This window comes from Falco naumanni, chromosome 1 (genome assembly GCF_017639655.2).
Source record: "Falco naumanni isolate bFalNau1 chromosome 1, bFalNau1.pat, whole genome shotgun sequence".
Taxonomy (NCBI): Eukaryota; Metazoa; Chordata; class Aves; order Falconiformes; family Falconidae; genus Falco; species Falco naumanni.
The window spans coordinates 100,703,837-100,714,909 of record NC_054054.1 but is presented as its reverse complement, the minus strand read 5'-3'; the positions used below and the strand labels follow the sequence as shown (position 1 = coordinate 100,714,909).

At 47.3% G+C, this 11,073-nt stretch overlaps 1 protein-coding gene across 11 annotated transcripts in view; it reads right to left on the bottom strand.

Moving 5' to 3' along the window:
• Nucleotides 1-4,637: 4,637 nt before the first annotated feature.
• The window catches only part of TSPOAP1 (TSPO associated protein 1), a 70,094-nt gene continuing 63,658 nt past the window's right edge, over nucleotides 4,638-11,073 (bottom strand). For 7 of the 11 annotated variants that reach the window (XM_040612656.1, XM_040612630.1, XM_040612639.1 and 4 more), the window contains one exon: nucleotides 4,638-5,487. In XM_040612656.1, the coding sequence (XP_040468590.1) occupies nucleotides 5,272-5,487 (216 nt within the window). In that variant the 3' untranslated portion in view covers nucleotides 4,638-5,271. Of the gene's footprint in view, nucleotides 9,563-11,073 lie in introns of all 11 variants that reach the window. The other 4 variants (XM_040612688.1, XM_040612697.1, XM_040612706.1 and 1 more) reach the window with 4 other exon arrangements.

Below are 11,073 nucleotides of genomic sequence, written 5' to 3'. Positions count from 1 at the left end.
GCCCTGCTGTGGGCAGGGAGGGCAGCCGGAGGCTCTGAAGGTGCCCCCACCCCCACTTTTCTGAGATGCCTTGAGCTCAGCCCGTTTAGGACAGCCCGGAGCATCCGCCTGGGCTGCCACCACCTGCTGCTTGCACAACCACCACTGCAGCACTGCTCTTGTGCAAAGGGCAGGCTTTCAAAGCCAGTTTCTGTGTGCTTCCCCTGCTGTATCATGCAGCTGACCAGCTAGAAGATAAGGATTTTTCCAAGGCTAGTGAGACAGTTAGCGCCTATCTGTGCTGATAACTGCATTTCACAATTAGCAACTTACTTAAGCTTACTGGATGCTTAACATCCGGATACAACATCTTACTGATAAAACAACTGATACAACAAGGATACAGCTTACTGAAGCTCTCAGAACTGCTTCAGAGACCATGAAAGTGGGAGGTTTTGACAGATGCTTTGTCTCTTGAATGTTCATTTTCCCTGGAGCCATGACCCCACTCCCAGATAACGGTGTATGGGAAGGACCATTGTGAAAATTTATTATATTGATTACTGCTTATGAAAAAGACTTTGTCTTGAATTAGGAATCATTTAACTTGGACAGGGAGCTCAGGGAGCTCAAAGACGTCTTTGTCCTGAGCCCCCTGAACAAGCAAGATGTGAGCAGGAACATCCTGACAGTAACACTGTGTGCAGCTGCGCCGTGGCAGTAACCACCACGCTCGGGCACCTGGGCAACATCCCTGGCACGTGTGAACCTTGTGAATCATGAGATAGTGCATGCCATACATACATACATGTTTACATACATACATGTTTACATACACTATTTGTGTAAACTATTTTTATTTTTCACCGAGTATAAAGGCGAGCAAGCTGTGGGACTGGGCCAGAAGCCTCACCTATGGGTGGACACACCGCGTAGGAATTTTCCCAGTTCCCAAGAGACTCCTGGGGCTGGCTGCAATGGGGCTCCCAGCCGAAGGGTGGGCCTGCAGGACATTAAGGTGGTAATGGGTGATGTCTCCTTTTCTTAGTCTCTGTAATGCTTTGCAGTAATGATCTGATGCCTTGCTCCTGTTGCTTTTTTATCATATTGTGCATAATAACTAGTACTGTTTCCTTTTATCATATTGCATACTGGTTTCCTTTATTGTACTGTAATATAATAAACTGCATTTATTCTTGTCTTTGATTTGGAATTTGGTTTTGCTTGGTATCCAGTCAGTCAGCAAAACAGCCATGTATCTGGGTGAGCCTTTTGTTAAGCACCAATGCTAGTGCCAAGCCCTTGCACGCACCACCTTTGGCAGCAAAGGAGAAACCATGTGCTGATCCTCTAGAACAAGGAAACAAGATTACATCGATGCAAGCAGTAACACCTCAGAGCAGAGATGTGCCATCAACACCTGGGATACAGCACAGCAATTAAAAGCTGAAGGTGCAAAGCAGAACATCTAGATTGTATTTGTATTCTATCTTTTTATTTTGTTTGTTTCTTGTAGTCTTTTGCATTTGGCTCCCAAAGCCTGAAGGTCTTAAACCTTTCTCCAGAAGACTTCTCTCAGTGTTGCTGTAAAGACTGCCTGGTGTTAGGGAACCAGCTGACTTAAGGTGACTTTGCTAAATGATGAAAGCCTGTGTCTATCACAGCAAAATTTGCCGGGGAGCAGCTCAGCACATGCCTGGGGAGCAGAGAGGCAACATGCACCTTCTGGTCACAAGGGCTCAGCCGAGGAGGAAGGAAGCACCAGGAGCGAGGGAGCCATCCCGCTCCGCAGGCACCGGCTGCAGCCATGGCCCCTGGCTCTGGGCAGGCCCCATATCGTGACAGCCACTGCTTTTCTTCCTAAGGGTTTTGTTCTTCAGTTCATCCCCTGATGAGCTGATAAAAGCAACGACTGTTTCTTTCAAAAGACTTTCAAAAGACAACTTGCTTAGGAAACTCCAGCTGGTAAATTCAGTTAGAACAGCAGCCAACTTCCCCAGTGGCAGGGCAAGCTGCAGAGAAATTACTGGGTTGCTGATGACTTTCATCACTGAAGTCTGTTTCAGAAGCCATGGAAACTCCTTCAGCATTCATAGCTGCAGCAACTTCATTACTTCAGACCTTTCAGCCTGTCCTCGCCCTGACTCCTGCCCACCGCAGGAGATGGTGGTTCACTGCCGTGTTAAGACCCTCCTGAAACATTTCTCTCCAAGGGGCAGCAGTTTCCCAGAGGAGCCCCTCCTGTCAGTGGAATCCTGAAAAATCCCCCAAAAGCCCACAGTGACATTTGCCACCTTGGCTGAGTTCCCACAGGTCCAAGGCACAGAACTGCCGCTCCACACAACCAACTTAACAGCTACGCACCGGTGGCCTTCGCAGAGCCCCATGTGAAACCGCAGATCAGAGTTTCCAGTGCCCTCGTTTCCACTGATGGGACCAAGAGGCATCAACTACTCAATGAGTTGTAAGAGCAAGGTACAGAGCCAAGACCTGCGGTCTGACCTCAGAGCCTTTGGGGTTTCCTTATTTTTCCCTCTTTTAGCCAAAGTACATTAAAGCATACAAATATCATCCAGCTGGATGAGCAGGGAAAACCGCCTTTTTTCTTCTCCTTTCTTGGGGCCACACACCACAGACAGCAGCCTTGCTCAGTTCCAGATGTCTTCTAGGCAAATAGGCATTAAAATTGTAACTCCTAGCAGGACCGGGGGAAAGCTCAGCCTGTCTCCAGCATCTCCACCTCCCTCTTGCCAGATCGAGAGACCACACAGGGTTGGAGCCCTGCAGAACTGAGCAGCTAGAGCAGGTCCACACAGGAGGACTGGACATTGAGTAGCCCAAGACCCACGTGTCTGTGGTAGCACTACAAAAATCAACACCAGTAATAATGGCATTTTTGATAATACACATTTAGACTTTTGCATGGGGCAGCAGTCCCCAGAACAACCCCAAACTGGGAGACACAGAGGCAGCAAAGCCTCTTCTCCAGGCACAGCACTGATTCAGGGCCCCCAGCAGCAGGCTGTTTATCTCTTGGGTAAGAAACATCAGAGAAGACCCTTGCAACAACCTCTGAGCAGCTGTTGGCAGCGCTCGGGCAGGTCCTGCTGCCTGGACAGGACCAGTCACTGCTGGTACACGATGTACCCGGACTCTCTGGAATTGCACCAGATGCTTGGGAAGCCTGCACATGGACCATGGATGATTCCACCTACAAGACTGGGGCGGCGGCTGGTCTCTACTGGGGCCATTTGTTCTGACAAAGCAAATTACCATCTGTCACCCGAGCACAGCAGTGGCTGTAACTGCAGAGAGTTGGTCTATCCCAGCTAACCTGTCCCGCCAGCACGGCATGAAAAGAACCCAAAGCCTGCAAGGGATACGCCGATCTTCTCCACAGGTAGGTGCTCCCAGCCTGGCTTGAAGGTAGCTCACTGTGGAGGAGCCAATTGAAAAAAGAAAACACCAAAGGATCTGAAACTTAAAAAGTAAAAGCTGTATAACAAAACCCATCATTGACCTCTTCAATTTTACTCTATCCTAAACATGAAATCATCAGGTGGTCTAGATATAGCCACCACACTTGATGATGCTTCCACTGCGCTGCTACATCAGCACGACAGGGCAGCGTGGCTGCATGGCCAGGCTGCAGCAGGCTGCAGCAGCAGGACACCGCTTCAGCCCCGTGGCCCTCCCTTCATATCCAGGAGCACACGGGTAACACCCAGGAGCGGAGAACAGAACGGCGGAAGAAATCTGGCTGTGCAGGCCCCCCGGGCTCGGTGGCACCCCCAGCGAAGGGGTCCAGTGGCCAGAGCCAGGGACTAACGCTGCATGAAGCCACCGAGGCAGCACCACAGGGCTACATACATGTCCGGATGAGGTCTGGACATGGTGTAACTGCGCTCAGGCACAGTGTAAGTGTAAGTGACACCCCAGCGCTTTCTCCTCCAGGATTAGGTCTCTGAAACAGGAGAGGCAAAGACCTTTCGTTCACAGCGAAGGTACCTTGCACCATGGTCACAGGAAAGGCGGGCTCCTATGTGAAGTGCTGTGAAGCATCCTCAAGCACTGGTATCATTTTCCCCTCTGCCTCCCCCTCCCCCCCCCCTCCCCCCCAGAAGAAGCATCACTGAATCTTTTGCTTTTTTAAGGAAAATGTATTTTTGTGAAAATAGACTTTATTATAATAAAATTTGATATTAAATAAAATCATACCATGTCACCAACACTTGTGGACACTGTGCTGGCATCATTCACGTACCTCACGTAACTGTCCTTCTCAAAACAAGTACCCCACTGAAACATGCAAAGAAACAAACACTGAAAAGGATAGAAACCATGTAGTACAAAACTCTCCGTGGCTTAGAAAGGGATGTGTCTTAACTCAAGGAACACATCATCTCATATGAAAATAACTGCAAACTCTCCATCCCCAGCTCTGCTCTCCAAATGTTCCAACTCAGGAGCAGCCCACTGAAACAGCCAAATAAAACTGCGAAAGAGGCAGACAATAAATAAATAAATAGATAAATAAATAGATAAATAAATAAATAAGGCAAAGTCCCCAGCCAGTGTGTGGTCAAGGTGAACCAGCCAAGAGCAGCTTACAGCAGCCCACCTTAGAGGCAGAAGTATCAACACCCTTGCGGGTATCACTCCTTCCTCCGTGGGAGTCCTCGTGCTGAAACATGACTGAGGCAGTGTGGGATGCTCCTAGGCACAGCTGCATATTTACAGGTTTACAGTACAAATAACTCACTCGTCAGCCCAGAGACAGCAAAGGGGATTCACGGGAACAAAAAAGTGCAAATTTTCTTTGCAGGAAGTGAAGGAGTTGACACAACCTCCTTTGGACCAGAGAAATACCAGGGGGTGTGTAGTACAAGGGGTCTCTTCCTAAGGGGCCGGGGCTTTGTTGGGAAAAGCCATTTAGCTAACTTACAGCCAGAATATATATTTTAAATTAAAATATTTACAGGGAACTGGTGCATTGAGGGCTGCATGAAGCAGGACACACTACGGTGGAGGTAGCTGTATCCTAGAGCTGAGGCCTCACGCCCCAGTGCCATGACACTGCGTTCAGAGCCACTGCCCATGCTGGGTGGGCACCCACAGCTGGGCTCTCAGCAGAGACCACAGCTCACAGACCCGCTGAAGAGTTTTCTCTGTTCAACATACACTTTTTCCCTATGAAAATACTCTTATCAGCTTATTGCAGAGGGCTTCTCCTGAATTTTCAGTCTCTGTGTGGACTGCACAGGCAGTCTTTACAGAACAATAAATCCCTTTTTAATTTTTCTTACTGGAACCAAGTTTTCTGAAGAGCTTTTTTCCTTTGAAGAAGAAGCCTCTCTTCTTTTTACTCTGACCAGGTACATCACTGCATTTGAGAACAGCCAGCGATGCCTGCTCTGGACACTGCTCGCCCATGACAAGGCAGGAAGGTGGTAGAGTAGGAGGAATTGGTGAGGAGTCGCTCTGGTCAACCCACCCATCTGGATTTAACTGAGTGGGAAAAAGAGAAAACAAAAGAAAAAAAAGCAGAAGTTAGAGCTAATGGAAGATATGCCAACAAAAAACTTCAGATAGAGAAGCCTGCCTTCTCCCCACCAGTCTGCCCCTCACCCTGCATGGCTCAGCTCCTCTGTGTCATTGCAGATCCAGTTAGGAACTTTCCAGTGGATTTATACTTTTTTGTACCCGCTACCCAGACCCTGCCTGAGCTCAGACATCCTGAAACTCCTTAACCTTGGGCTAAGAACAGGACAGCAGGGAAGTCCCACCGAGGACTTGGTGAAAGATGCTCCTTCACAGCTGAAGATGCTGTCAGTGAAGCACGGATGGATAGATACTGATGCATCCATGTATGCCTGCTGGCTGCCTGGGTCGGGGAAGCCTGGCGGGCTCTCAGCACACTCTAGGACACAAGGCAGGACATCAAGAAAAAAACAGCCTAATAAGAACAAGAGCTGTGCAGGACCTTCAGAAGTTCAAGGAGGCTGGCTAAGCTGGGAGGCTTCTGCAACAGTGGCCACGCTCTGTCACTGTAAGAGGAGAAATTCAGAGTCTTGTAAGGCTGCTCAGTATCCATCAGATCGAGTCGCGGGAGTGGCAAAAAGCAGAGTCTGGTGCTCTGCAGTGGCACCAATAATGGAGAAAAAGTTCATGATGGAGCAGGACACGGAGAAGTCTGGGATCAAGTGGCACACAGCAACTGACATATGTTCCTAAGTCATCTGAGCATTTGAGAATGTTACCTGGGATCCACAGTCCCAAACGATGCATGGTACACTGCTCCTTTTGAAAAAGGCTTATTAGAAATCAGAGAGTACCCTAGTCCTGGGCTCAGTTTCCTTTTCACAAAGTACTAGCAGCAGGTCAGTTCCCAGCAACAGCCTTCTTTCCGTGACCTCCTCTCACTGGGTTTAGGTGTCTGGACAGTGACCGTTTGATCTGTCAGGGCAAGCTTTCCCAAGAAGCTGCAAAGTTCACCAGGGAAGAGGCTCTGGGTTCTGAGGCCTAGGGGAGCATTTGTCCCACCGCCTTCTCTTCCACACAGCCTTCACAAACCAGCATCTTCCAAGCACCCAGCTGTGCATCCTGTCTTGGCATTACCCAAAACAACATGCCAGTGGCTGGAGCTGTGCCACGGAAAAGCCTTCTTCCCAGGGAAGTGGTGGAGTTACCATCCCTGGAGGTATTTAAAAGATGTGCAGATGTGGCACTTAGGGACATGGTTTAGTGGTGGACTTGGCAGTGTTGGGTTAACAGTCGGACTCAATGACCTTAAAGGTCTTTTCCAACCTAAATGATTCTACAATCCTCATCATCTCTCTGATTGGGTCCCACTAAGTTGGGGAGAGTCAAGTGCATGTCCCTTAAGAGTCTGTAAGTAGCCACAGGTCCAACAGGGGAGACAAGGTAGCGACACTGGCAGCAGGATGCTCTGCCTAGGGCGGAAGCATTGCTGAAGAGCAAAGGCATCAGCCCTGCACAGAAAACGTGAGAATCCCAGCAGCGGCTCGCAGCTCATCGGCAGGAGTGGATGTGCTTCAGCCCTGGTCCCACACTGTGCCTGGGGAAAGCTGCTGAACCAAGCAGGTGCACAGGTTTAGCATTACTGCCCTAACTATAGCACACTCACACTTATGTGCTGTGGGTTTATTTAACATTTCCTGGGGTCAAAAGCAGAAGCAGTAGTGCTTTATCACCCTGCTGCTGTTTCAGCACCCAACCTCCTGCGTGACAAAAGAACACAAAAAGCAGCTGTGACCTCTCCTCCCGCCACAGGCTGAAGTTATGCTGCTGTACTGCAGTCACTTCGCTCTGCTGCAGTAAGAAAGCACTTCTGGTACCAGACGAGCAAACAGCTGCTCTCTAGAGTCAGACTAAGTATGTACAATACCTGTCAAGTCAGTGTTGAGCACACAGGAGTACAGGGTTTTTAAAGAGCTCTGTCTTGGTGTGAATATATGACCCCTCCCAACCCCAGAAGGTTCAGAGTCAGCTACCTGTCTTGCAGCAATCACTTTAAACTGTCCCAGGGGACGGTGCCATCAGACTCTCTCTTACCTGAACCAGGGTCTCTGGCTATGGGAACAGAGACGTAACTCCTTTCCACCTCTTTGTTAGAGTTAAAAATGCAGTGGCTGATTTTTCCTGAAAAAAATTCACACTCTATTTTCCCCTGGAAATCTTGTTCCACACACTTTCAGAGGCACTTCTGTGACTCCCCAGATACTCAGCACTGTGTTGAAAGGCCAGCTACTGCCAAGGGCATGCAGCAGAGGGCTTGATGGCACAGCCTGCCCCTTTCAAAGCTGCACTCTGCCTGCGAGGTCCACTCCTCCAACTAACGCTGCAGCATCAACTGCAATCTTTGTATCCCCTGGCAGCACACACATGCAAGGTGCAACACTTGGTGTTGATGGCTCTAGCACCAGACAGGTCTGAGAAGTCTGGAAATAAATCTGAATCAATCTAGACAAACCATTTTCAGCCAGCAGTGCAAAATGTAGGGAGGCAAAGAGAAAAAGTAAGCCAGATGACTGCTAACTTGCTAGCCTGCTAGGTTAGCTGTGTGCAAAAGTAAGAACCCCCGGGTTCTGCTCCAGAAACTATTTACGTGTGGTGCAACAAAGAATCCCTGGATAAAATGCACAAAAGCACTTGGCTAACATCAGAAGAGGTCCACTAACATGCAGTAAGTGATCTCCCCTACGAAGCTCAGGCCTTGGGCTGTCTGGCTCAGCAGCCCCAGAGGATGTGGAAGTGATGTCAAGCCTGCTGGGCAGCGGAGGCTTGGTGCCCATACACCACTGGAAACCATTTTTCTGGCAAAGGTGGGACAATTTCAGGGCAGATCTGAAGTGGCCCAACAAACCTTACACAATTTCTCCTTAGAGCTATGCATGAAAGACTGCATGCAAAATGAGAGGCAGGTACCCAGACCAACTCACAAATGTCACAATAATTTACTATAATAAGGATACTGCAGTATCAATGTCATTATCAAATATTGAACATTTAAAAGGAAGTGACTAGCAGTTTCCTGTCTTTGTGGCTTTAAGTCCTGCTGATTCCCAGCTGTGGTATACGATACCCAGGCAGATTTCCACACACAGAGGCACTCTCACACACAAGCATGTGCAGATATTCTCAGAAGTCTCTATATGGCAGAAAAGCAACAGAACCAGTTCATAGATTCATCTGGTAAGAGACAAATGATACTAAAATTAGGGTTTCTTCTCTAAGAGAAACATGAAGGAAAAATTGCTCTGTCAAAATCCTGATAAAAGCTATTAGGGTTGATAAATAGAAGAGCCATGTTAGTTTTCAGGGGGTGGTTTTCAGTGTTCTTAGGTATTACTGATTTGCACAACTTCAGGAAAATGTTTTATTTGAAACTAAGAAAAACACAGATTCACTCCCACTGCCCCCCAAAACCAGAAGTTTCACACACCCCCCAACTTCAAAATTGTTTCTTTAAGAGTTATCAGACAGAACAATTATCCACACAAGGTTGGTTTTAGGGACTAAATGTTACTACTTTAAGTTGATGGTGTGCAGAGGGTTTTCAGGACTATACTCAGGAAGGAGTAAAATCAAGCTGAATATGGGGTGTGCTCAGTCTGAGCAGGATCTTGCAAAGGCTAAACAAAGCTTTGGCTGTTGACGTGCTTGAACAGTGGTAGAAGGACCAAGCTGAAGTACAAAGCAGGTCTTTTCTAAACCTGAATATCCAGCACAGTCCAATCATGGTCCCCAAAACCACCAGATAATTGTTCCAAACAATTGCACTTCATACACTGAACAGATCACAGCTTGTCTTGAATATAGGACCAATCTGGCAGGTAAAACTCTGCCACCAGAGGGTTTGAAGGTGGACTTGCTAGCAAAGCCCCAAACCAGCCTGTCAAACTACAAGCAAGAGAAGGAGTAAACTACAGGTGTAGGACCCTTTAATAGGCTAGGCTGGGTGGGATATTGAAGATGTCTTCTCACACAAACTTACATGGTTGCTCTCTCTCTCTCTATGTATCATTCATATCTATCACTGGACTCTTCTCTTCCTCATTCTCTGAAGAAAAAAAACCATCACGGGTGCATAATACAGGCAGAAATAAACACATAAAATCAATTAGAATCAAACACTTTCTGAAGGTGCTTTATAATCAGTCTTTGACAGAAACTGCGTATCACTGATGCAAAAATACTCCCTCAACAGCCACAGCATTACAGCAACTGCTCCAAGTTGGTAAGCATGAGTGTTTCAGGGCCCTAGCTTGCAACCATAACTTCTTGGATACTCCTTTTTGTGCTGTATGTTTTATTGCTTAAAGCTAATCCCCAAATGTTGTCAGTTTGAAAGTTAAACTGCTTAACTTTTTTCAATTGCCAGCATTTTAAGATATACTCAGAAATAATTCAAAATGATCCACCTTCCCCAGTTTAATTTGGAAAGTACATTGTCCTTATCCTAAGGCCTCTGGCATAGCAGCAGGGAGAAGGGAAGTATGAAGAACAGACAGGGTAAAAACACCAAATCCAAGAAGTTACAAGTGATTTAAAAATCATTCATGATCATGCTGGAGAAGCTCTGTTAAGATTGGAACTAGCTTTAATCCAAGTCCAAAGTTCTGTCGTGATACCATAGTGCACATGCATGCCCCTGATGTGTTAGATCTCAAGCTGGGACTGGTAAATTTGATGGGAGTCTGTTTTGCCATGCTTTCAGAAGATTCTTCTCCAGAAGCTGCCATGCATCTTTTGCCTTGGTGATGTTTTGCATTCCCCCCATTCCAAACAGTAGAAGCAAAGGTGCTTCTCTTTGTGTTGTATATGCAACAACACACTTTTACAAGCAAGTTCCTTAACTCTATGGAGTGAGTATGTCTGTGGAGTTTGGAAAGCCCCGGGCATGGCTGTATCACTGCAAGAGTTCATTCCAGCTCAGGGATGGCCCTCAGAATATGTATGTTTTACAGGAGGAGGTATTCCTTCTGCCTTACCCATCAAGTGTTCTGCCCATAGGTAGGGATGCTGTGATCGCTGTGACAGAGCCAAAAACTCAGTGGGTTCAGGTCCTGTCTCTCCTTGGCAATCACTAAACATACTTAAATGTAGTTAACTAATACAAGTTTGGTTATCAGCAGGGTAAATGTACCACTTGCAAAAGGGGGCAAACATGCCTTCCTCATTTGGAAGCTGGTAGATAGATCTGGATTGCAAAGTATAAGTAGGAGGCAGGACTGCACACATAGTTAAAGAGCGCTAAGCCAGAATAAACCAGGACAGGTATCCTGGTGAAGCAGGGGGGCAGCAGGACAGGAGGCAGTCTGTCACTACACAGAAGCACCCAACACCAAATCATGCCTAGATAGTTAATGTGGTTTCCCACTGAAATAAAATTGGCTTAATCATCATCAACTGAATTTTCAAAGTCCCCAGACTTCAGACAACAAAGAACAGCAGTTCATGGATCAGTTGAGTACCAAAACTACCCTGTCACTCCTGACCAGCTTCCTGCTCTGCCGACCCAAAGTCAGAGCCAAACTGAAGAAAAATGGAAAGGTTTGAAGGGCAGGCAAG